General features: G+C 38.1%; 4 protein-coding genes across 6 annotated transcripts; 2 read left to right on the top strand and 2 right to left on the bottom strand.

Moving 5' to 3' along the window:
- Window positions 1-2151: 2151 nt before the first annotated feature.
- On the top strand, window positions 2152-5925 carry LOC103443150 (polyamine oxidase 2). Of its 2 annotated transcripts, none has more exons than XM_008381936.4 (10): window positions 2152-2678; window positions 2802-2920; window positions 3008-3096; window positions 3207-3320; window positions 3725-3812; window positions 3965-4050; window positions 4152-4254; window positions 4413-4510; window positions 4781-5210; window positions 5312-5925. In XM_008381936.4, the coding sequence occupies exons 1-10, from the start codon at window positions 2639-2641 to the stop codon at window positions 5615-5617; spliced, it is 1473 nt and encodes a 490-aa protein (XP_008380158.1). In that variant the 5' UTR covers window positions 2152-2638; the 3' UTR covers window positions 5618-5925. The 2 variants fall into 2 exon arrangements, with proteins under 2 accessions (XP_008380158.1, XP_070661608.1); XM_070805507.1 differs by having other exon boundaries at window positions 4152-4258; window positions 4417-4510.
- An 838-nt stretch (window positions 5926-6763) lies between these two features.
- LOC103443149 (protein NPG1-like) lies at window positions 6764-11544 on the bottom strand. The gene is made up of 6 exons (XM_008381935.4): window positions 11254-11544; window positions 10130-10366; window positions 9720-9972; window positions 8407-9617; window positions 7713-7860; window positions 6764-7450 (listed from the first exon to the last, which is right to left on the bottom strand). Exons 2-6 carry the CDS (start codon window positions 10280-10282, stop codon window positions 7131-7133), a joined length of 2085 nt encoding a protein of 694 aa, XP_008380157.1. The 5' UTR covers window positions 10283-10366; window positions 11254-11544; the 3' UTR covers window positions 6764-7130.
- A 4081-nt stretch (window positions 11545-15625) lies between these two features.
- On the top strand, window positions 15626-20600 carry LOC103443148 (pentatricopeptide repeat-containing protein At3g59040). 2 transcript variants are annotated; one of them, XM_008381933.4, is made up of 7 exons: window positions 15626-15907; window positions 16636-16948; window positions 17067-17357; window positions 17557-17805; window positions 18329-18453; window positions 18592-18690; window positions 19665-20600. In XM_008381933.4, exons 1-7 carry the CDS (start codon window positions 15849-15851, stop codon window positions 20305-20307), a joined length of 1779 nt encoding a protein of 592 aa, XP_008380155.1. In that variant the 5' UTR covers window positions 15626-15848; the 3' UTR covers window positions 20308-20600. The 2 variants fall into 2 exon arrangements, with proteins under 2 accessions (XP_008380155.1, XP_008380156.1); XM_008381934.4 differs by having other exon boundaries at window positions 15647-15907; window positions 16639-16948.
- Window positions 20601-21939: 1339 nt separating this feature from the next.
- LOC103443147 (protein DETOXIFICATION 41) lies at window positions 21940-24653 on the bottom strand. The gene is made up of 7 exons (XM_008381932.4): window positions 24178-24653; window positions 23328-23872; window positions 23119-23205; window positions 22709-23004; window positions 22499-22617; window positions 22323-22409; window positions 21940-22216 (listed from the first exon to the last, which is right to left on the bottom strand). Exons 1-7 carry the CDS (start codon window positions 24487-24489, stop codon window positions 22145-22147), a joined length of 1518 nt encoding a protein of 505 aa, XP_008380154.3. The 5' UTR covers window positions 24490-24653; the 3' UTR covers window positions 21940-22144.
- Window positions 24654-25512: the final 859 nt, after the last annotated feature.

Below are 25512 nucleotides of genomic sequence, written 5' to 3'. Positions count from 1 at the left end.
CTTTAACCCAATTGGAGAAATGATCCCTCAACTTTAACATAATTGGAGTAATGGTACCTAAACTTTAACTCAGTTGTAGTAACGGTCATTTCAACACGGCTCATTTTGATGGAATTCTGATGGAGTAGACAAAAATGACCATATTTGCACGTTTTTGATAAGTTAAGAGACCAATTATCATGAATTTTTAGTTGAAGAATTATTGCTCCAATTGAATTAAAGTTGAATGACTATTTCTACAATTTTCTCACAAAATAAATAAAAAAGGAAAGGGATAGAGGAAGGAGTGACATTAAAGAGAAGAGAGATATGATATTGATGTGTGAAAAAGAAGAGAGATGATGTTTGTAACGAGTGAAAGAAACGAGAGAGATGATGGTGATGGGTGAAGAGAGGGAGAGGAAAAGATAAAGAAGAGAGAGAGAGAGAGAGAGAGAAAAGTAGAGATGTGCGAGATTTGCCTGTTAACCTATTTTATGTTTTTTACTTAGGCTTATTATATTAACACCCCACAAATTATTGAATAAACCCACACATACTTAATACACCCCACATTTTTTTTTCACTTAAAAATTATCTTAATACACCCCACATACTTTCCCATAATACCCCCACACCCCGCATTCTCAATATACACCTTATATTTTGTACATACACCCCACGTTTTCTATACACCTCACATTTCTCAAATCTTATAACACTCATTTTTAATTTTCAAGGACTGAATCTAACCATTTGAACGTTTAGTTTGTAGAAATATTTCGAATCATCTAGACGTTTAGTTTGTCGAATGTTTTGAAATCGTCTTAGCATAGTTTGCATTGACAGATGTTTACCATCGTTAAGTAGGATAACATCAGTAATGGCTTCATTGCTGGATTTTTAAGAACATGATCATCTTTAATTACCATACTTTTCGTACAACGAGCTCTCTATGGGAAGAATTTTGTAGCCGATGTAGTTTAAATCAAGCTTTCTTGCAGGTTCCCCAAATTATGCCTCAGCTGCCCAACTAGTTCCAAGAGGAATCACTTGGATCAACATAGAGCCAGGTCTCATGAACAGAAAATATGTCATTGTAGCACCTTGAACCCCTATCACGACATCACTCAAATTAAGAACCCAATAAATCTTTGCCAACTTGGTGCTCGAATTAGGTCTAAGAACTTCAACTTCAAACCCAATTTTCTCAGACATTTCCACCAACAAGTCCTCATTGGTTTTGCTCTTTGATTTGTTTCTGGATACGATCATCAATTTAGGCCTTTCCATTCGTCAAAAACAATTTTTCTCAATCAACATGTTTGTAGTTTTATTGGTTAGGGCTTTATTCAACAATAGAGGGTGAGAGTGTTATGACAGTTGAGAAGATAAATAATACACTAAAAGTGATTTGAAGTGTATTTAGAACATTTTTAAATCCAATAAGGTCAAAATTGTCACTGTATAGTGGGATAAATAAGTCATTTAATATTAAATTTTAGGGGTGTGCTATCCACACACCCTATTTTACTTCTCACACACCCTTGATAATTTATGTCCGTTGATCTTCTTCAATTCATCTGATCCGACAGCCGAAAATTAAAAAGGTGTGTGAGAAGTAAAATGGGGTGTGTGGATATCACACCCCTAAATTTTAATGTGGGGTACATTCAACATTTTGTGGGGTGCTAATATAAAAAGCCTTTTTACTTATCATATTAAATTTTTAGTCATTTTCATTAAATAAAATTATTAGATTTATTTTTTATTTTTTATTTTTTTGTAAGAAAAAACTTGGATAAACTTAAGAAAAGAACAAAAAATAAAAAATAAAAAATAAATAAAAGATATATTATTGTTAATCTATTGTGAGATTAAATCTACAACTTCTTTCTTAATGTGAATAATATTATTTGTTAAAAAAAAACAGGTTGAATACCGTACACGGTACGACAATTGACGCTTCACTTTCTTTTCAGTTGTTGCCACATTTAACCCTACTCGGGAAAATCCATTTTTGCGCGAAAATTTGAAATCAGAGTCCCTATAATTTCCAAAATATCATCTCCACGCGGCACAATCCTGAAGCGAGTACACATCCAGATACCCCAGCGAGTTGAGAATACTTTTATCTCCTTAACCTGTTGGGGCTGGCCTAGCTGTCTATATATACCCACGGCAACCAGGGCGGTGGGAATCAAATCTCTCTCTCTCTCCAGAATTCACGTGTCGTTTTCACCAATTTCTCACAAAACCCACTAAATTCCAGTTTGCACCCAAATCCGCGGCCAAAAATCCCGACTTTCACCCCCCTCCCCCCGATCTCTCCATTGTTCGATTGCGCTCGATATCTCGCCGGAAATCGGAATCCGATCGGCGATCGCAGCTGTTTGAGAAATCGTTTGGTAACAAGAAAGTCGCATGAGCTGGTTGGGAGAGCTCGGTTTTTCAAAGAGGACATTGAATTCCAATTCCAATTCCAATCACTTCATTACGTGTCTCTTGCTCTTCATTCCCCATTACTCCCCTCAATTGCCTCTTACCATTCTTAAATTCGAGAAGAAAGCCCTCGATCCTTTATTATTATTATTATCTAATTTTAATTTTAATCCCAATTTTAATTTTAATTCCAATACCAATTTCGATTTGAATCACCATGGCGTCTGGAAGCAAGAGTAATCACCAATTGCGAAGAGGTCCGTTCACATTTACCTTTTTAATTTCCATGTGGGGTTTAAAAGTTCGTTTCTTTTAAAAGTTCGTAATCCTGGATTATGTGTAAAATTAATTTGTTTGGTATTTTTCTTGTGCAAATTCAGCTCTTTGCTCAAATGGTGAGAAGAGGCAGCGATCGGCGCCGTCTCCGTCTGTAATAGTTATAGGCGGCGGCATGGCGGGTGTTTCAGCCGCACGTGCTCTCCACGATGCTTCAATTCAGGTACCCAGATGGAAATCCCAGCTCAGTGTTTTGCACATTGAAATTTGCAGTTATGGGTTTTGTTGAATTTTGAATTTTGATGGTCAGGTTGTGCTGTTGGAGTCTCGAGATAGACTTGGCGGTCGAGTTTGCACCGATTACTCATTCGGTTTCCCCATTGATTTGGGTGCATCATGGTAAGCCAAGAATGTGGATTGCCTGCTTGTAATAGGGATTCGATTCGCCTGAATTTTGAATTCGGATGACTTGAATTTAGAAGCCTAAATTTTGTTGTTTGATGCTTCAGGTTGCACGGAGTATGCAAAGAGAATCCATTGGCACCATTGATTGGGAGACTGGGGTTACCCTTATACCGTACGAGTGGAGATAACTCTGTGTTATATGACCATGACTTGGAAAGGTACTAATATCTTCCTCAAACTGATACTCCCTTTATGTAGGTGTTGTATTGAAATGAGTGGCTGTATTGAAATGATGTGAATTTTAAATGTTGTTCAATTTTGGGTTGTCGGTGAGCATTGCTTTAGTTTTACAGTGCTTGGTTCTTTGTTTTTGGGTCTAAATTGTTTTGTCGCTTTATACTCCTACATTCTAGTATATTACCAAGGTATGCCGTCGACAATTTACAGTATTACCAGCAGTCTACAATGTAATATATATACGGTTGATACGTTCAAGTGTGTTTAAATATTTGTGATGGTAATACATTGCTTTCTCTTTTCTTTGAAGTTGATTTCTTTCTCCCCAGCTGTCATGTGCACCGGCATGTCTGACATCATGGAGATTTTCTTGTGTTCTTTGCAGCTATGCACTCTTTGATATGGATGGGAATCAAGTTCCTCAAGATTTGGTCACGAAAGTTGGCGAAGTATTTGAGAACATTTTGAAAGAGGCAAGTCATCTGATGTGTATATTTTATTTTTCTAAAGCTGTAGACTTGGGTTTTTGAAATACTCTTATTGTTTCTTTGCTTTTATCTTAAGCCTTAAATAGTGTCTTGCCATTTTGGCCATTCTTTGATATGCTTTTGTTTCCTTAATGCAGACAGACGCGGTAAGACAGGAATTTAGTGAGGACATGCCCATTGCCCGTGCTTTCTCAATTGTTTTTGAAAGGAAACCAGAATTAAGGTACATAATTTAAAATCATATTTAATTACGTTGTTTCAGTTGTTTACGTCTTGTTGGTCTAGAAATAGTTTAGGGAAAGTGTTATGCTTTATGTTGGACAGGTTGGAAGGAGTTGCGCATAAGGTACTGCAGTGGTATTTGTGCAGAATGGAAGGTTGGTTTGCTGCAGATGCTGATACAATTTCACTTAAATGCTGGGATCAGGCAAGTTTCTCATCCATCAGATTACTAATAAACGCATTGCCTTTCTGAGTCTTAATTCAACTGTAAATTATTATGTCAGTGTACGTTAATCCGAATTTTTGCATTAACGAGTTTATAACCTAGGTGATTTAATTATAGTTTTTTATTCTCTTATATAGGAAGAACTGCTCCCTGGTGGTCATGGTCTGATGGTCAGGGGTTACCTCCCTGTTATTAACACCCTTGCCAAGGGTCTCGATGTACGCTTGAGCCACAGGTATGCATTTTTTTTTATTCATGTTGTTTTATATATCAGAGGTCGCACTTGGTGCGATGGTAAGTGCCTTCGCCCATAAGCGGTAGGTCTCGGGTTCGAGACTTGGGAGCAGCCTCTCCATAAATGGGGGTAAGGCTAGCCGACATTCACCTCTCCCAGACCCTGCGTAAAGCGGGAGCCTTGTGCACTGGGTACGACCATGTTGTTTTATATATGTTCGGCAATCTGCATGCAGCTAAACTAACCAGCATTGTACATTCCTATTCTCAGGGTCAAAAAAATAACAAGGCGATATAATGGGGTGAAGGTAACAGTAGAGGATGGGAGAACGTTTGTTGCAGATGCTGCTGTTGTTGCTGTTCCTCTCGGTGTGCTTAAAGCAAAGAGCATAACGTTTGAGCCAAAGCTACCCGATTGGAAGGAAGCAGCCATTGAAGACCTCGGAGTGGGAATTGAGAATAAAATCGTATTGCACTTTGAAAATGTGTTTTGGCCAAACGTGGAGTTCTTAGGAGTGGTTGCTGACACATCTTACTGCTGCAGCTACTTTCTAAATCTTCACAAGGCAACCGGTCACTCTGTGCTTGTTTATATGCCTGCAGGGCAGCTGGCTAAAGACATAGAGAAAATGTCTGATGAAGAGGCTGCTAATTTTGCTTTTACGCAACTCAAGAAGATCCTTCCAGACGCTTCTACTCCGGTAATTCTTGTTTCCAAAACTCCATATCAGACACTGAAATGCGATTTAGTCTCTTTCAATCTTTGAACCCTAACTTAATTGATCCCTTTCCAACTTTGCAGATTCAGCATCTTGTTTCTCGCTGGGGTAGCGATGTTAACACGCTCGGGTCTTATAGCTACGACATGGTAGGCAAACCGCATGATCTGTACGAGAAGCTAAGGGTCCCGGTGGATACCCTATTTTTTGCCGGGGAGGCAACAAGTGTGGACTTCCCAGGCTCAGTGCACGGTGCATTCGCTACTGGAGCAATGGCAGCCGAAGACTGCAGGATGAGAGTTCTTGAGCGTTATGGGGAGTTGGATTTGTTCGAGCCAGTCATGGGCGAGGAGGCCATGTCTATACCGCTTCTTATCTCCCGCCTGTAACTTCCCGGCCGCCATCCTCCGGCTACATGAACCCAAGTCTTGAAGATACGTTCACGTCAGAATGGCTCACATAAACTCGCCATTTCGATTGGGGTGGCTGGGAAAGGGTGTGGAAAATTACTGTTTTCCCTGTGGATCAAGCAGTGGTGTTTTGTGTTTGCAGGTCTCATGTGAGTGGCATATATCAGTATTTGCACAATCATTGGACGATCACTGAATTATTATTATTATTATTATTATAAAATATAGCCTAAGAATAAAATAGGTAACGGAATATTATAAATAAATTGTGATATTTAGGTGGCCTCCGTTTAATTGTGATATCCGTTACCCAAATTACAAAGTAGAATTTGAATACTACAACTTATCAGCCGCTCAGCGTTAGTCGATTTTCTCATTTGGCTGCTGCAGCTTTTCCTTCCAAATCAATACAAAAAATATATTAAAGTAATATTAATTAATATTATTATTAATGGTCAAATGCAATGGGTATATCTGATTTTAAAACTAATTAATAGTATTATTTTGACCGTTTAAATTTATATTTAAACCGTTAGATTTTTTTTTTATTACCGTTAGAATTGATTTTGAGCCGTGGGATTTACAAAAAGATGTAGTTGGGCTCGCCACAATAATCATATAACCCAGGAGGCATGGCAGCTTTGAATGACAATGGCTCTACCGATCTCAATCATAGAAACTGGGCTTGTTGTGAGCCCACCCACAGCGAATCTCTCGCGGTCATGTTGCTTTTGACCCGCGGGACCACCACTTCCCCCTTCACGTGTTGCTGCAGCTTGCTGGGCCCTCTTCCCACTTGCATTTCTTATCCATCTGGGGTGGACGCAAAGCCTCAAATACCCACTTCCAAACCCAAATTATTGTTTATATCACCCTCGAAATACATTCCTTGGAGAAAAATTGTATTTATACGATAAATAAATAGTGGAGATGGAGTTGAGGATGGAGAACATAGGACTGTTGGCGTGGTGCCTGGTGGCACTACCGGGAGGTGTTATTAATCCACGTACTACAATATACGTTGACAATATTGTTGATACCGTATGAACTTAGAATATAATATTTGATAAAATAAAATAAAAATATGCGTTATGTAAAGTGAATTTGTAACGCTACATAACGGTGTGCGTAACACCTGCCCTCCAAAACTGAGAGCATGAGAAGATACAATTGATACAACTCAATAAAATGAATGTGTGAATTTCATTTAGATAAATACTTTTGCTCAGTTAAACCACATACATTTACACAGCTGAGCAAAAGTATTGCTAAAAACCAGCCCTCCAAAAATGAAAACAAAACAAAGAATAAAAGAAAAAAAAATCTCCTGTACTTTCACTTCTCCAATGCACAAAAATCAAACGAGCTTCTGCTTCCCTTGCTTTCGTTTCTTCTCGTAATACGCTCAAAAAAATGTTTCCCTTCAACAGATGAATGAGATGAAAGTTAAGCAGATTCCGAGTTCCCCGAGTGGCTCTTTCAGAGGGAGACATCAGAGAACAGAGCTGAAGCTTTCAATAGGATCAGATTCTTCAAGCATGGAAGCTGCCTGGAAGCAGTCTATGGCATCCCCTATTCGTCCATCATCTCTGTGAATCATTCCCAAGTAATACCAAGCCTTTCGATTGCTAGGATCGATCCTTAATGCATCCGACAGCAAGCTCCTTGCCACAGGCAATGCCGTTGATCCCATCTTTGACAGAAGAGCGGCAATCAAAATCTTGCACGGAACATAACAGGGTTCTAGCAGAAGACAATCGATATAAGCGGCTAGAGCTTCCTGAATTTGTCCCTGTCCTTCAAAGATGACACCTACACATGATGTAATTTAACAGTCAACATAATGCATATCAAATGATCACATTACATTTCTATGAAGGTACACGGCTTCTGTGCCACGTTAGGTCCCCTAGTGTTGGAAGTGTTTGAAAGTTCTGTCACACTATTTAGTTCCTTCATGATTAAAACTCACCCTTGAAAGACACTTTGGAGATTTTCATGCATCACTTTCTAGGAAATAGAATAGAAATGCCTTAGAAATCCATTAATTATAGCACACGAGTTTAGTTCTTACCTTCCGCATGCAGCGTTTCTGCAGAGTGTTGCTTCAGCTCTCTGGCTTTGCTCAAACAAATTTCAGCATCCTTCCAATATGAAAGGCTAGAGTATAAGTCTGATAATCCATGCCAAACTTCAAATTCATTGACTTTATCATCCTCAACCTATATAAAAAGGCAAACAAAAACATAGGAAGGAACAACTTGTTGAGAAAATATTTAAAATGTAATTTTAGATACACAAAATATTGCATCAGAAATGAATTTGAAAATGAAAGAGGAACAAGTAAATGTTAATCGAATGGCAACAATTACTCGTTTCCCAGTTACTAGACAGTGCCACACATCTTGGTATATTTTAAAGTTTGTCCATCTTTTAAAGTGCAGAACTAGCCCCACCTTGTAAATCAAACTCATAACGACCTTTAAGCACCCCTACCCCCACCCCAACCCAACCGATATCTTCAGATAAAGCAACTTAATCCAGCGTTCACATACCAACCCCAATATCTGAAAAAAAAAACTACGTGAATGAAACAATCAGATCAAATTTCTGAACTTCCTCCCAAATATTGCAGATTCACAATATAATACCATTTTCCCACCACTACAAATAATAGCTTAGGGAGGACTCTTATATTTAGGAGGAATCTGGATAGACTCTATTTTGATACGAAGTGAAGAACGTAAAGCAGTAGTCAGAATGTTAACCTGAAGACTAATTCTGAGAGGCCCAAAGGATTTCCTTTGAGCTTGAACCAAAGCAAGAAGGTTACGATAAGTTTCAATTGCATCCATGGGTAACGATTCGGAGATTTTTAGCTTTGCTTTAAGCCTGAGAAGTGGCCCTTGTTCCCATTTTGCGGTCTCATCTAAAGCAGCATCAGTGACCACATGAGCTTCTGAAAATCGCTGTTGAGCAGACAAAACAAGAGCAAGCAACCTCCAACCCTTTATTAGGCAGCCTCCTGTTTGATCAATGAACTTTTTTGCATAGCGCAAAGCAGTATCTAGATTTCGGTGCTCAGCGTAGTGAACACCCAACTCGAAAGCCAAATCTGAATTGTTCGGCTCCAAATTAATGGCCTCATTTAGTGATTTCAGTGCTTCAGACTGAAGACGTGACCTCTCAAAGTCAGAGGAAGAAACTTTTGCTTGCTTCCCCAAACAAAGACCCAACAAGCGAAGTCCTACACCCTTTAAATGTTCATCCAACCCCTGAGCATTGCTAATAGCCCTTTGTGCATATCCCACTCCCTCAGCTGCAACATAGGAATCCTCACTGCAGATTTTGGCGGCCAATAACAATGCCATCAGTTCCTCTGGTCGTTCATGTTTGTGCAAAGACTTCCTTAATAGGTTCAAAGCCTCTTGGTTCTGTCCTGCTCCACAATAACAAAGGGCTAAAGAATTCCAACGATCAACACGGTGATATACTCCAGGCATGATTTCTTCAAGTTGCTTGGCTAAAACAAAAGTTTGGTTGCATAAAGATAAAGCAAACGTTAGATGTTCCATCAATGATGAATCCCATTTGGTTTTACCTAGGGATAATTTTCTCAAAAGGATCATCAAAAGCAGAATAGCCTCCTCCAGATTATTTTTAGGGACATATGAACCTTCAACCTGAGCACCTAAACTGGGTGGACCAGCCTCTACTCCACTGTACAGCAAAAACACAGCAAACCCTTTCTGAATTCTTGCACAACAGTCGTTGTCAAGGTTCCATTGACTAAGTAGGGCACGTCTATAAGCAGATATTGCTTCTTGAGGGTAGCCAGCTTGCTTCCAAAGCTCAGGAAGAAGCTCCACAGATTGGCTGACTGTCTCTTGTAATCTGCCATCTACTTGTGCATCAGGTATGCCCTGATGGAATATTTTTTCCACGGCATCAAGAACATTGTTGCATTCATTAGCAGCTTCTGCAAACACATAAAACAAGATTCCAATTTACTTGAATTCAAACTTAAAAAGGTAAAAGATAATGGAAAACCGTCACATAAATTACTGGAACAATACCAAACCTTTTAATCTCCCAAGCTTTTGTAGAGACTTGGCTTTTAAGTATATGGCATCAAGAACGAGAGTAGCAGCATGCTGTGGGACTGTATGCTGTGAGTCAGAACGAGATCGGCCCTTCTTAGAAGGTGTTTTCTCAGCAAGATTAGGTTGCAATCGCTCTATGGCAGCTTGAAGATCAATGCCATCAAACACACGAAGTGCACCTTCTAGGTTACCTCTTTGATACTCCAGCTTTCCAAGAAGGGCTCTTGCTTCCTGTAGATTATCAGAAATGAGTGTTTTTCATCTTGGATAAGTCATAATCAATCATCAAAGCACTACTCTGATTGGTGCTAATAGTCGTACAGAAAGAGATAAACTTATGGAAAAGATGGTTTCTTTTTGACACCTATCGATGATGGCATAAACTAACCTCGAAATTGAGTGATAGCCCTTCTCGTAATGAAGACTCTGCCTCCTGAATATTTCCTTCATCAAGCTTGGCCTGAACCTCTGTTGCTTTCATGGAATTCCCATTTGCAGAGAATTCAACCTCCATGCCTTCCTCATACTCTCCAGACTCCATAGATTGGTTCACAACTATCTGCTCCCTCGCCCTTTGTTCACAAATTTCACCTTTGTCCCGGTCTCTGATCCATTCAACACTTAGCTGACAAACATACAAATGCCGCGGTTCTTATAAAGTCAAACAAGAAAATCAATTGAAGTATAAAACATAATTTGTGTAAAAACATCCAGCTTCCCTCACACATTCTGTGCATGTGTACTAATTCCATATGTACATCTACATTAACTTGCATAGCAAAAATGTCACAAGCTGTAAACTGTAAGCTTTCACTTAATTGAAACAAAACCTTACAATGCATTACAACCTTCACGCCACTCGACCAAGTTAGCATTGCATCCCAGGAAGCAAAAACACAAAAGATAGCAGGAAAATGTGGGGGAAATTGTTCTAGTTAAACTGAAAATTATACCAAAACTTTGAGGGGAGGGTATTGGAAGCCGAAGAAAAAACTGATCTTAGGTTTTCCCTATCTAACCTGGAACACATTTCATCTCAGCTAAGCCCAAATGCATATGACTAGAAGCTATTCCATTTCCCAAAATTCCTCAGCAGAGAAACAGATGGTTAAGCACTACATTACTAATATCTATATAATCTACTACAGTTTTACGTAACGAACAATGCCAAAGGAAAATTACCAATCTACAGATCCAATGCAATCCAATTAAGGTGAAAGAAAGAAGTCAAATTATCATTTGGTTGCTAAGAAAATGTAATAATTTGAGACGAAAAGTTATCAAAAATCATAAATTTACAAGCTTTCATAATCCAGGGCCCAAAAAGCAACATTTTCTGTCAATATCCATTTAGTTGGCACCGCCATTTCGAAATACCAAAAGAACCCCATCTGAAAAACACAACCTTTCACAATTTCATCACACTGCCATTCCATTTTATTTCGTTTCCTCTGTCAATTTTCTCACCAACCAAACACCTTTCAAAATCCCCAGTTCCTAATAATTGCTCACCTTCCCTGTCGTACCAGATTCAGATCACGGCTCGCTGAAAACGACGCAGCTGAATATCGAATTCCCGCGACGGAACGCGACCAGTGGGGGAGAATCAGCGGAAGCGGTGTGTTTGGTAAGTGAGAAAATTCAGGGCGTTTGTGAGGCGGAGAGGATGCGTGTGTGATCTGAGAGAATGTTAAAGTATTATGCATTTAATGGGGTTATCTGCGGCTGCGACATAAAAATAAACGTTCTTCTTTTCTTCTTCTCCACCTTCCCCTTCTGTCTTTATTATTTTATTTCATTCTTGGGGGTAAATCTCAAGTTTAAAATTGGTTTTTATGGAAAACAATGAACAGTGTTAAAAATGGATGGTTCCCTAGAATCTTTTATCAAATTTTACTACCACTTGTTATTACGATGTATCGGTATTTTTTTTATTTGATTTTCGTCAAATGTAAATTTGAATAAAATTATTATAGCTAATCCAATGAAAAGTTTAGCTCACTCTCCTACTCGTGTTGTTAATACTATCGAATATATTAAAAAAATCCAAGTTATGATCGGGGAGGATGACAGAAATTTCTTCTAGTGGGAGCAACCGAAAACAACTAAGAAAACCTTATTATAGTATGGTTATATACGCAAGGAAGAAAATATCGGTAATATCGGAAATATCGGTAGTCCGAAAACACGGAAATATCGACGGAAATATCGGTAAAATATCGATATCGATAAAAATTACATGGAAACGACGGAAATTGTAAGAAAAACTTGGAAATTTTTATTGAAACTTTGTAGGATGTTTATTTAGTCAATTATCTATTAGTTTATCACAAAAAATTGGAAGGAAATGCATTGCATGATGGATTTAACATTATCAAGTTGATTATATAGCGATCTGACAAATATTGTGAGTGTAGAAAATATGTAGTAATTAATGAAAGAAGTCTAAACACACCATAATCATTTATATATAATGAATTAGTACAATATTTTACACTTTAGTACCACATAGAGTTCCTATGAGGTTCAAATTTTTCATTATGAAAGCAGTATTATTTGTTGTCCATGTTCTGAAATTGCAAAAAGTTATTTGGATCATTGGATCAGAGAGCTAGACATAGGTTTGGAATGATTTGGTTTTGAATAATTTGGAGCATTGGATGCTTTTTTTTTCTTACACGCCACCACTCAGACAGTCAAAAAGAGTGAAGAACTCACACTCCACCACACACACACTTCGAGACCCCCCACACCACACCACACACGCACACCACACACGTACACCACACACGGAGCTCAGTCTCTCTCTCGATCATTCATTTCCCACTACCATATTCTCGAATCCTCTCAATCTCTCTCTTCTCTCTTCTCTCCCTCTGAGGTCTGAGCCTTCGTTCTCACTGAGAACTTCTCAGTCTTCTCCCTCCCTTCCCCCTTCACCAGTTCTTCCACACACACACACAGACATCATCTCTCGAATCTCGATCCATCTCTCAATCCTCCTCGTCCGTGTCTCCGTGTCTCCCTCTGCTCCTCCCATCTCACCCGCCCTAAACCCAGCCGTCGACACCACTCGATAACCGCCTTCTAAACCACCTTGATCCATGGAGATCGACCGAAAATCATCGTAGTCCCAGCCGTCGACACCACTGAGGAGCACGACGTTGTCCCAGCCTTCTTGGATTCGTGAGGAAGACGATGTTCCCAGGCTCCTACTTCTCTTCTTCTCGGCTTTTACTTTAAATTTTTGTACAGATTTCAATTTTTCTGCATGTTGCACCTTTGTTGTACTGAAATCGATTTTAGGGATTTAGGAATTAGGGTTTCTATTTTTGTACAGATTGCGATTTTTCTGCATGTTGCTTGATTTTTGTACTGAAATTGATTTTAGGGATTTAGGAATTAGGGATTCAGTTCATTTGCTTTGAATTCGAATTTGGGGATTTAGGGATTCGGTTAATTTGCTCCGGCGTTCTTCTCGGCTTGTAAATTACAATTTTTGTACAGATTGCGATTTTTCTGCATGTTGATTTTTGTACTGAAATCGATTTTAGGGATTCCTGTATTGTAGATTCAGTTCATTTGCTTTGAATTAGAATTTGGGGATTTAGGGGTTCGGATTATTTGCTCCGGCTGTGTTCTCCGATGAGTCCATACCAAATATCGCGATAGTTTCGAAAATATCGCGATATTATCGATATTATCGATAATATCGCGATATTCTGCCGAAAACAAGTTGGATAGTTAATAAAATATCGGGGTCCAAAAAAAACGATAATATCGGCGATATTTCGCCGATATTATCGATATTTTCTTCACTGGTTATACGCAATATGATATTAAGGATGGTTTCAAATGATGATGTATCACAATTCCAATGTTACAAAAATTTCAATATAGTAGTGGAAAGTGGCAAAGTGATGAGAAAAATATAAGTACATAATAGGCGAGAGAGGGTTTTTTCGGTTTGAATGACAGAACAAGAGCACTATTGCTCATATAATATTTGATATGAAGTATAAGTAGAATGAATGTATGTTGGATATTAGATACATATATTTTCTTCAAAGATAACCCGTGTATATTATATAATTGTAGTTTGCAACTAAACAAACAAATTACTTGAGTGGGAGCATCTGCTCCCAGTGAGCCTTCATTGGCTCCGTCCATGGTTATGAGCGGGCACTAGTATTATAGGGCATTGATTCAAACTAAGTTTTATTTTTCTTTTTATACGAAGGGTATTTGGGAAATGGGGAATTGAATGGGATTAGGATGACTGTGCTTACTTAGGGGTGGTTTGGGAGTGAGGTGCTTAAAAAAAAAGCACACATGAAAAAAAGCTGTGCGGGTTTTAGGTGTTTGGTAAATTGAAAAAAAAAGGGCTTATTTTGGAAGCTGCTGTGAGAATAAGTTGAAATCAAAGGAAAAAGCTGAAACTGCTATTTGTAGCTTTGGAAAATTGGCTTTTTTTCAAAGCACACGGAGCTACAGTGCTCCTTTAATGAAAAGACCCACTATAAGACTGCTTTTTTTTTTTCCAAAAGCACTTTTACAAAAAAGTTTACCAAACACTCTGCTGATTTATTTCACAGCCACTTATTCTCACAGCACAACCGCTTATTCTTACAACAACTTTTTTTCAAAGCACAGCAATACCAAACCAGTCTTTAGAACTGTAATTTTAGGCATTGTGTGATATTATGGCTAACCTATGGCGGCTTGAATGACGAGTGTAGCGGAATCCTAAAATCTTTCACCTATGTTTAAATTGTCTTTAAAATAGGTTAAAATGTTTAAAAATAACTAAAAGCATAATATATTGTCTGTATAGAAAATAGCTAAGATCGTTTTCAAATAACCAAAAAATTGACAAAAAAGTTTGAAGTCCTTGTAACTAAAATTCTTGATGTGATTTTAATAAAATTATTTATTCGATTTCTTTGTAAACTTGTATCCCACTATTGATTTCTTTTTGTGTAATTTAAATAACATTAATGATCAACATGAGATAAACTTTTAACAAAAAGTTAGATGAGATGTACTAGTGAAGGATATTGACTATTTATAATAGCTCAAGAATATATTGACCAAAATAAAGGGCAAGGGGGATATGGGTAGTGGGGTATAAGTTAGGAGGAAAATCGATAAATTACTTTTTAAAGAATATGCTTGTGGCCAAACACTTATAAACGACATTGAACTCGTTATTAAACGATATTGAATTCGTTATTCATACAAGTCAAACAATAATTTTTTGTTTACAAGTACAAAAAAATATTAATTTTTATTTAAATCTCGACCGTCCAATTATAAAAAATGACGGGCGGGAGAGAATCATGGTTTATAACCAAGGTATTAAATATCGATGATATCGGAAATATCGGTAGTTCAAAAACAAGGAAATTTCGATGGAAATATCGGGATATTATCGATATCGATAAAAATTGAATAAAAACCACGGAAATTATAAGAAAAACTTGGAAATTTTTATTGAAACTTTGTATGATGTTTATTTAGTCAATTATCTATTAGTTTATCACAAAAAATTAGAAGGAAATGCATTGCATGATAGATATAACTGATTTAAGTTGATTATATAGCGAGCTGGCAAACATTGTGAGTGTAGAAAATATGTAGTAATTAATAAAATACACCATAATAATTTATATATAATGAATTAGTACAATATTTTACACTCTATACATTGCATAGTAAGATACATGAGTGACTTAGCAAGGTCTAAAATATCGATGATATTAGAAATATTGGTAGTCCAAAAAAATATCGATAGTTAAAAAACACGAAAATTTTGATGAAAATATCAAAATATTATGGATATTTTAGACCATGTTTATAACAAACGGAGAACCCAAAGCCCAACAGGTCTTGAGCCTTGAGGTCCGAGGCCTAAAATTGTTTGTGAGTGTATGTCCACAACTTTCAGGTTTTCTCAGTATTACCAGTCAGTCCCGCTCTAAAAAGATAAGATTTTTGCCAAAAAAATATGACAATCTTCTGCTCCCACACCTTCTTCAGAAATCCCCTTCAACTTCATTGACACTCAGCTTTGGTTCAATTACTTCTGAGAGACATCCAGAGGAGAAATGCCTCAAACCCTTTTCTTAAAGCCCTTTATTTCATCAGCTCCTTTGGATAATTGGAGGTTTGTTTGTTTTTCCTTCACCCCCTTTTGTTAAACCCCTGCAAAACCCTCAGAAACCCATCTGACGTTTGAGCATTTGGGTTTCTTTTCGGGTTGTAGTTTGAATTTTTAGTGTCCTGTTTGGTTTCTTGTGTAATTAGGGGGATAGCATGGAGAATTTGGGGTTCTGGGTTGTTGTTTTACTTAGAAAGTTGCATGCTTTAGCTATGAAATTATGAAGGCAGCCAAACAGGGAACTGTGGTTAACTAAAGTTTCAATTATGATTCAAAATTCTGAAAGATTGATATAAAGTATGTTTTTTGTTGCTGTTACACTTTTCCCGTCTTGCATGATTGCATTTGTCTTAGCGCTGCTGCATTTCTTGGGTTGAAGGTGAATTTGCTGGTTCTTTATGTCTTTGGAATCAAAGTAGGGAGTCATAAACTCATTGAGTGAAATTGGGTTGCTATTATACTCAAAGTCGAAGAAGTGCAAGCATATACAATAGATGTAGGAGTACATTTACATTATTTTATATCTTTCTAATTGCAGTGTTAAGTAGTTTATTCTTTGCGCTGTGGCCTTTGGCTTATTTGCGCAAGTGGATGTATATCGACTTTGTACATTCTGATTGCCATTAACGGGGGAGGATCATGTTTTTCATAGAACTTACTAGTCCGAGAGCTCTTCGATGATTTATGTGTTCATTGTGATATCCAGTAATAACTGTGTGAATTTGTGTCTTCAGTAGATTGAAAGAATGCACAAATTCTATAGGTTCCAATGTCAGGGTGCGTGGAAGAGTGGGGGTTGTTTGTATGGGCATGCTGGCACCAAGAAAATTCTTGCAGAAAAGGAAGAAGGTAGAAGTTTTCAAAGATGCTGCTGATGAAGCCGAGCAGAAGAACTGGAGGAGACTTATGAATGAAATTGAGGAGACAGGTTCTGCAGTTTCTGTGCTCAAAAGTGAAAAGCTCAAGGACAAGACTATTCCCAAGGATGTTGTCCTTGGAACTTTGGTTAGATTTAAGCAACTGAAAAAATGGAACCTAGTCAGCCAGGTATGTAAAGATGCTCTTTTTTGTTGTGCAATTATTCGGTTGCTGAGCGTATTTCTTTAAGTACTTGATTTTATTTGATGATTAAATCACTTGTTTGCTTATGTTCTTTGTCTTCTAGATTCTCGAATGGCTTCAGACTCAGAACTGGTGGGACTTCAGCAAAATGGATTTCCTGATGCTTATAACAGCTTATGGAAAGCAAGGGCACTACACGAGGGCTGAGAAGCTTTTAAGTTTGATGAATGAGAAAGGCTATCCACCAAGTGTAATATCTCATACTGCTCTTATGGAAGCATATGGAAAAGGAGGCCGATATAACAATGCTGAAGCAATATTTAGAAGGATGCAGTCTTCTGGCCCTGAACCGTCTGCTGTGACATATCAAATAATACTAAAGATATTTGTTGAGGTAATAACCTTCTTTAGCCAAACTTGTCAGTGTCCCTAAAAACATCGATTAAATCTTAATTCTAAATTTTCAGCCTAGTGCTGACAACATTTTGATGATGCTGGCATCTTCAATATTTATGATATAGCTGCCATTTGAGCAATATGCATGCTTTCATTGGAGTCTTTCTACCTGCCTCACATGGTACCTTGAAATACAGGGATGTAAGTTCAAGGAAGCTGAAGAAATATTTGAGACTCTTTTAAATGAGGAAAAATCACCTTTAAAGCCAGACCAAAAGATGTTCCACATGATGATTTATATGTATAAGAAGGCTGGGAGCTATGATAAAGCTCGGAAGATGTTCTCAGTGATGTCTGAGAGAGGGGTTCCACAATCGACGGTTACTTATAATAGCTTGATGTCTTTTGAAAATAATTACAAGGAAGTCTCCAAGATGTATAACCAGGTAAATTTTGGGAAAAATATCTTAATAATTAGTCATACAGCTTGGTAGAGCATGCTAAACCTTCCTATTAGAGTATGCTTTAGAATTATAAAATAAGGTTACAGCAATATTTTCCTGGTTTGTTTTGAAGAAAGAAAAATAGTTTCCTTAGTCTGTTTTTTAAGCATCATTGGTTGATCTATGATCGAAATAGAAAATGTCCGGTCTTGCAGCAATGATATCTTGTTTAATTTAAAAAAATAGTTACCTTAATGAAAAACCGATGCGTTTTTCATCACCCAGATTTAACAATAATGTTACGTGGTTCCCAATCACACATAAAAGTTACTTATCAATGTTCTGTATAATTCTGAAAGAGATTTGACAAAATTTATTGATCAAAGCAGACTTAAAAGTCCTGTATTTTTCCCTTTCTCATGCTTATCACGTTACTTCGTTTTGTTGAAATTGGTACAAACTACCCACTTAAAGTTCCGTGACCTTAATATATGCATCAGAAATTAAAGGAAACTTCTAATGGCAGATGCAAAGAGCTGGTCTCCGACCCGATGTAGTGAGTTATGCCTTACTCATTAGTGCTTATGGGAAAGCTAGAAGAGAGGAAGAAGCCTTAGCTGTTTTTGAGGAGATGCTTGATGCTGGTGTCAGGTACAGGGTTAATGCTACTATTTCTTGTGATACAGGGAGCTGAAGTGTTTGAAACTTAAAAATGGATTTTCAACTTTTGACATTGATTCCTCACCATTGATGAAACCTATAATCGCCACCATTCTCTTTCTTTTGCAGACCAACCCGCAAAGCTTATAACATTTTGCTTGACGCATTTGCAGTATCAGGAATGGTGGACCAAGCTCGAACAGTTTTTAAAAGCATGAGAAGGGACAGGTATATTTCTCAGTACCTTTATGTTGATTATGCTATAGTTGAAGATGAGTTGCACTTGCTAAACCTTATATTCTTGTTTTGGTTCCCAAAGGATTGTTGTTGTGCTAATTAGTTGCTATAAATGAATACCTAGCACACTCTTTGTGGGATAGTACCTAATAACCAAAACTGTATACGAAAAGGTTTCAACTATAAAATATTTACGTAGTGTCTCTTTCTTGTCTAGCTCTATCATGAGCAGAATGAATTTACAAATAAGTGGTTACGTTGACATATTAGGTTAGACCTGTTAGTTGTTAGGTTCACATATCCTAGATTCTAGGACCTAGAAGTCTGGGACTTGGAAGTTATAGTTAACTGATGTTTACGTGTTAACAGGGGAACTTGGATGATGTCAGTATTTCATACTTGATAAGATATTTAAATATCATTTGCAAGCAGGATTTTTCATGTATATATGACGTGTTGCCTGTGTCCATCCCGTTTGCTTAAAATTTTGTTTTATGGTGAATTTGTTCTGTTTATGTATCCGAGCATGCATAACAACTGACTCGCATTTCCACAAACTGATCATTATTAGATCAGATTGTGAATTCTACAAACCAGTCAACATTAGATTGGATTCAATTGGCACCCATCAGTCCATTCCTTACCATTGGATTCAATTGGCATCCATCAGTCCTTTCATTACTTCTCTCCCTTCACCTATTATCTTCACACATATTTGCTGGAGTGAAATACCTGTGTAATTGAATGCACCTAATGGTTCTACTATCTGTTTGTTAGAACCACAAATTTATTAAGCTGTTTTCAGTCATAATGTCAAGTATCGTATGTCTAAAACAACAGTGTGGTCTATCGACAGATAATCAAAGGCATGCTTTTGTAGGAGTGCAGAAATAGCCCTATCCCTAAAAGTTTACACTCTATGATCTGGATAGTGATCCCTCTTTTTTTGTCTGTTTTTGCTTCAGGTTTAATCCTGATCTGTGCTCTTATACGACGATGCTGTCAGCATATGTAAATGCATCTGACATGGAGGGTGCTGAGAAATTCTTCATAAGAATAAAACAAGATGCATTTAAACCCAATGTCGTCACTTATGGGACATTAATCAAAGGGTATGCTAAGACAAGTAATATCGAGAAGATGATGGAGAAATATGAGGAAATGCAGGCATCTGGTATCAAACCAAATCAAACAATCTTGACAACAATCATGGATGCATATGGAAAAAACAGAGATTTTGGCAGTGCTGTTGTTTGGTACCAGGAAATGGAATCCTGTAGGCTTCCGCCTGATCAGAAAGCAAAGAATATCCTTTTGTCTTTGGCAAAAACAGCAGAGGAACAGAAGGTGGCTAACCAACTTGTAGGAAATCTGGATCAGAGTAGCAATGAACAAGGATCTGGTAAGTATCCGGTGCCTACCGATGAGAATGATAGTGAGGATGAGGACGAGGATGAGGATGAGGATGAGGATGAAAAGTATGATGATGAATTAGATGGTCCTTCACTGGTCACTTCATCAAATGCTGAGCAAAAACATGAACTGGTTTATCTCAACGGTGTTAACGAGAAAAACCTTGAGGGCTTACTTGCAGTTGCAGATTTGTAAAGTTGGGATATCCTAATTTGTGATATAGTCACGTTACTCAGGCTTGATGGTTGGTCGAGAATATAAGTTAAGAATTACTACGTGGGAGCGGTATCGTTTCAGACCAGCTAAAGCGAGTACATTTTGCCGCCTGTGAACTATATTGGCTCTGTATTCCGGCCACCCTTGATCATTTTGCTCTTTGAGATGGACGGAGAACAAAATGTAACCGTTCGATCTTGTAGCAGCCTAATTAATGTGTATAACCACAAGCACAATTTTTGTGATTCAAGTATTGCAGCTTCTACACAAAATGTCTGGTACAAATTTTTACTACTCCATTCTGCGAAGCAAGTAGGATTCTCTTCTTTCCTTTAAATCATCAAACTTTGTAACAATCTGATTAGCTTCTAATCAAAATGTCTAATTCTCGCTGACCGTGGTGGCTCAGCCGGCTGAGCCACCAGCTGAGCCACCACTATTTGATGGTCTTGAAAGAGGAAAACTGTAAGGTATAACCACCATTAAAAAATGTTAGGTGACCACCAGTGTATAAACGCGTGACATTAGCAAGAGAAGTTTAGCTGCAGCAACCTGTTTTTTTTTCATAATTACACTAAACCATCCATAAACCCAAGTCAAATATAGTCAAGTATCCGCATTCGAAGGCAGTGTTCCATTATAAATTGAAATTGATTGTGACCGGTCGGATAGCCATACCAGTGTTGAAATTACGTAGCACAAATGTATTGTCACGTGGCGTCACGTGCCAATAAAATAAGGACGTATGGACAACAATTTCACTAGGCGCCTCATTAGATTAATGAGGCACATTCCAATTGATGGCGCCTCTTGTTATTTTTTCAAAAGTTGTCCTTTAAATTTTAAACTAGTCCGTTGGCCAATTTCTTTTTATATACGGAATACCAATGCTTAGATGCGAATAGAAAAGAACTGGGCACTCGTGCGAAGTCGAGCGACCGGTATGACCACGGCAAAGAGTGCTACTCGTGCTTTTGGCCCAGCCGATCGACTGGTTGCCCATGCTAGAAGTTCTAATCACGATATTCTGCCTTCATCTATCGGTCGCTCGATATCGCCGATTGGTCGGATTTTTTCGTTTTCCTCTTTTGTTTTTGAAATTTTCCAACATGATAGAACCATAATTCATTAGGTGGTTGTCTGTCGTAATGTGAGTATCGCAAGGCAAAAACAGTGTGCTCCTTCGACAGATAATTAAAGACATGCTTTTGTAGGAGGGTAGAAATAGCCCTGTTTTTGTTTGTTTTTGCTTCAGGTTTAACCCTGATCGTTGCTCCTATGCGACGATGCTATCCGCATATGTAAATGCATCTGACATGGATCAAAGACTAAGACAAATAATATCGAGAAGATGATGGAGAAATATGAGGAAATGCAGGCAACTGGTATCAAACCAAATCAAACAATCTTGACGATGATCACCAGCTTAAGCCAGTACGTTTTGCCGCTTGTGAACTGTATTGGCTCAGCATTCTGGCCACCCTTCGTCTTACCATTCGGGGTGAGACGGATGGAGAACAGAATGGAACCGTTTGATGTTGTAGCAGTTTAACTACAAGCACAATGTGATTCGAGTAGTGCAGCTTCTACTGAAATTATGCCTGGTAGAAATTTTTACTGCTCCAAACAAGTAGGACTTTTTTCTTTCCCTTAAATCATCAAAATTGGTAATAATCTGCTTAGTTGTGTGCAGGGTAAAAAAGAAACGTAACAAACATCTATGCTAGTTCTCGTTGAACCGCAATGCACTGTCGAATCAAAGGATTTTGAACAGGAATCGCAGGTGAAATGAAGTTCAGAAACCTTCACGGCAGCCTTATATATCGGTCAACAAGTCTAATCTTTCAGCACTTGCAGATTTCTTCAATCGTTCAGCTGCTTTTACAACCTACAAAAGCATGATCAATGGTGAGAAGTTTTGGTCAAATGCAGTTCATGTCTATATATATTCATTTAATAATTATATTTCCCACAAAATTTGAAATTTAAATTACCTCAGAATCCCAGTTTGTTCTTGCAGTGAGAACAATTAAAGTTACTGTTTGTAGAAAAACTCCAATGATCATTCCCCACCAAATACCCTGAAAAATACCAAAAGTTCATCATTTTCCATCACTCACAAAGCAAAGCAATCACTTTACCGGCAAAAGTGAGGTGAGATTCAACTTACTGCAACTCCCATGCTAGTTTTGAAGCCTAGAACACATCCAATCGGAAGACCGATAATATAGTAACAAGTCAGGTTAACATACGCCACAACAGCTTGCCATCCGCTTCCGATTGCCACACCTAAAATTCCACACAACATGAATTAGAAATGATGCTGATAGTGCCTGCAAACTTAGTTTGTTTCTCTACGGCTTCCATCATTTTTCAATACCTGAGAGTATAGGTTGAATGCCATTCAAGAAAACAGAGATGGCGAGCAATGAGGTTAAATCAGATACTGCCGCGATAACTTCAGCGTCGCTTGTAAAAAGCTTGCTCAATCCAACTCGGAATATCAATATAATCGCACTGAAGACTATGCTAATCAATATGCTCGTCCCGTTCACCACAAACACTGAAAACTTGGCCACCTTCGGGTGACCGGCACCGAGCTCATTACTAACACGAACACTGGCTGCCGCGGATAGGCCTAACATAAATTGCATGTCCCAGTTCAAGTAGTTCATGCTGGAATTGTATCACATGAGAAAATGTAAAGTTAAATAGCAGTTACAAAAATTATCAAGTTGAAGGGTAAAAGTAAAAAGGTTAAAAAATGGATTGCTTTAACAAAAGGTGTACCAAATAGAAATGGAGTCTAGAGAGATTGTAGGATTGGAGAGAAGCCCTGATATCAGCACTAGTCCTTGGTTGTACCATATCTCCAAACTACCATAAAACCCAACAGTTAATTGCAAGCAAAAAATATTTTAAGTGAATGGTAAAGTGAAAAGTGGAAAAAATGTGTAACCGGTTCTATTTTTGCATATTTCTCAAAATCTTATACTTACCAAAGCATGATAGCGGAGGCAAGAGTCAACTTAAAGTAAGGCCAAATGCCCCTAAAAGCCTTCCATGAGAAGCCAGTCCAAGTCTCCTTACACATCGGGCTGACAAGAATGTAAATTCCATATGTGATGACAAGAAGCCACCAAGAGAGGCTGAGTGTCAGAGCCGCCCCCATCAGCCCATAGTCCACCACATAAACGACCACCCAAGTGAGCAGAATGTGGACGAGGAAGACCCCGAACGACATGTAAGCTAGAGGGTTTACAATGTTCTGGGCTTGGAGAAACCTCTGCTGGGGGCAGTTTATGGCAAATGCATAGAGCTGTGGGATTATTCCTCTGGCAAATACTTGGCCTTGCTCTGCTATGTCTTCTGTTTGGCCGATGGCTATGAGGATTGGTCCTGACCACCAGTACACAAATGTGAGTAGTACTGCTGCTCCCAAATGCAGGATGATTGCCCTTTGGCATATGATTCCCATTGCTGGCAGTTGTTTGGCTCCATATGCTTGCCCACACACTGTTTGGACAGCACTTGCCATTCCCAACTGTGATTCCAAACCAAGAATTAAGAACACAAAAAGTGTTAATCCAACCACACAAGAAAAATAGGGAGATGAAATTCTGTCATATCTCCTAATCGAATACTTTGTGTGTTTTTCATGCGCGAAGGGAAAACACAAATACTATACTGAAGCGTATGAAAAAACATGATGAAATTTTGCTATATAAATTAATCAGAGAACTATTATCTGCGCAACATAATAGTTACCATAGTGCATTTTCAGGATTATTAGATGCTGGAGTGTGCTAATATCCTTATTTATAAAGTACATTAAACTAGAGGACTTACCATGATACCATAAGCGAGACCCTGAATTCCAACGCTAGCTATAGAGGCCCCAGCAAGCTCCAAGGCACCCAGGTGCCCACAAAACATGAGAGTCACAAAGCTGAGCATGTAGTTGAATATGGAGACAGCGATAGATGAACCGGATAAAATCCAGAGGAGCCTCGACTCCCAAGCCACCAGTTTAGGCCACCATCGAACCGCCACGGGCTTGTGCTCCAGAAACTCTTCAATGGCACTGGACGACAAGTTAGGTATCTGGGAGTATGAATCAAGCCGGATGAGTAGCGGTTGGTACTCCTCCTGCGATCCCATGGTAACCTCAGACGGCTGAGCCACCACTACTTGCTATGACACTGTGAGAGAGAGAGTGTGTGTTTTACCTGGGAGGAGTAATGGGATTATGTATATTTATGTCCTGTCACATTTTGTAGAAAAATAGAAGGGAGAGAGGAGAAACTGGGGTAGAACTACCGTTCAATATGTTTGTTTGGTGCCTACCAGTTTATACATGTGTTTTCTTAGCAAGAGAAGTTTAGTTGCGAATAAGTTACCTAATTTTTGTCAATTAGTTACACCAAACCATGCATAAACCTAAGTTAAAAATATTTGATTTTTTGGATTAAACTAAGCCAAATATTCACATTCGAAGGCAGCGTTCAATAAACACAAGTGTCCTTAGGTTACTGGACATTTCAATTTTCTTGTATTTTTTTTTCAATTTTTTAAAGTTTTTTTTTTGGTGGGAAATTGGCTTTAGTTTACAAAACCACCAACTAAAATTTTAAATTAGCCTTGTTTTCGAGCACTAATATGCACTTTATCGCTAATACTGGAAGTATATAAATACAATATTGATATATGATATTGAGTTAATAGTAAATTGATACAATATTGACGATAAAACAAGGTATTTTTGGTAAAAAAAATGTTATATTTGGAACCAAGGTTTTTATTTATTTATATTAAAATATCTACATTAAAAGAAACGAGGATAATTTAAAATCAGATCGCAGTAAATTGAAGGAAAAAACACAACCACTAAAACAATCCAGCTATTGCGAAACAGGGCAATTCACTATATGACTTTGTAAAGGGGTTACTAAAGTCAAATCCATTTATTTTGAAAACTGCATTGAATTTGTGTTGCAGCTCGATGGACAATGAACTTTTGGAGGAAAGGTGTGAAGATGCTTCTATCCAAAGGTGGGTTAAGTAAGCACGTGTACATGGTAAGGTCAGCACCCAATTTTTTTAACTGCGTTTTCTTTCTGATTAGGTAGGGTTTGGCCATTAGTAGTTGTGATCAGGGGTTTAAAGGGGGCCGTAACTTTAACA

Source organism: Malus domestica, chromosome 09, assembly GCF_042453785.1.
Source record: "Malus domestica chromosome 09, GDT2T_hap1".
NCBI classification, from domain to species: Eukaryota; Viridiplantae; Streptophyta; class Magnoliopsida; order Rosales; family Rosaceae; genus Malus; species Malus domestica.
Note: the sequence above shows the minus strand (reverse complement) of the source record. Positions and strands in the feature narration are given on the sequence as shown.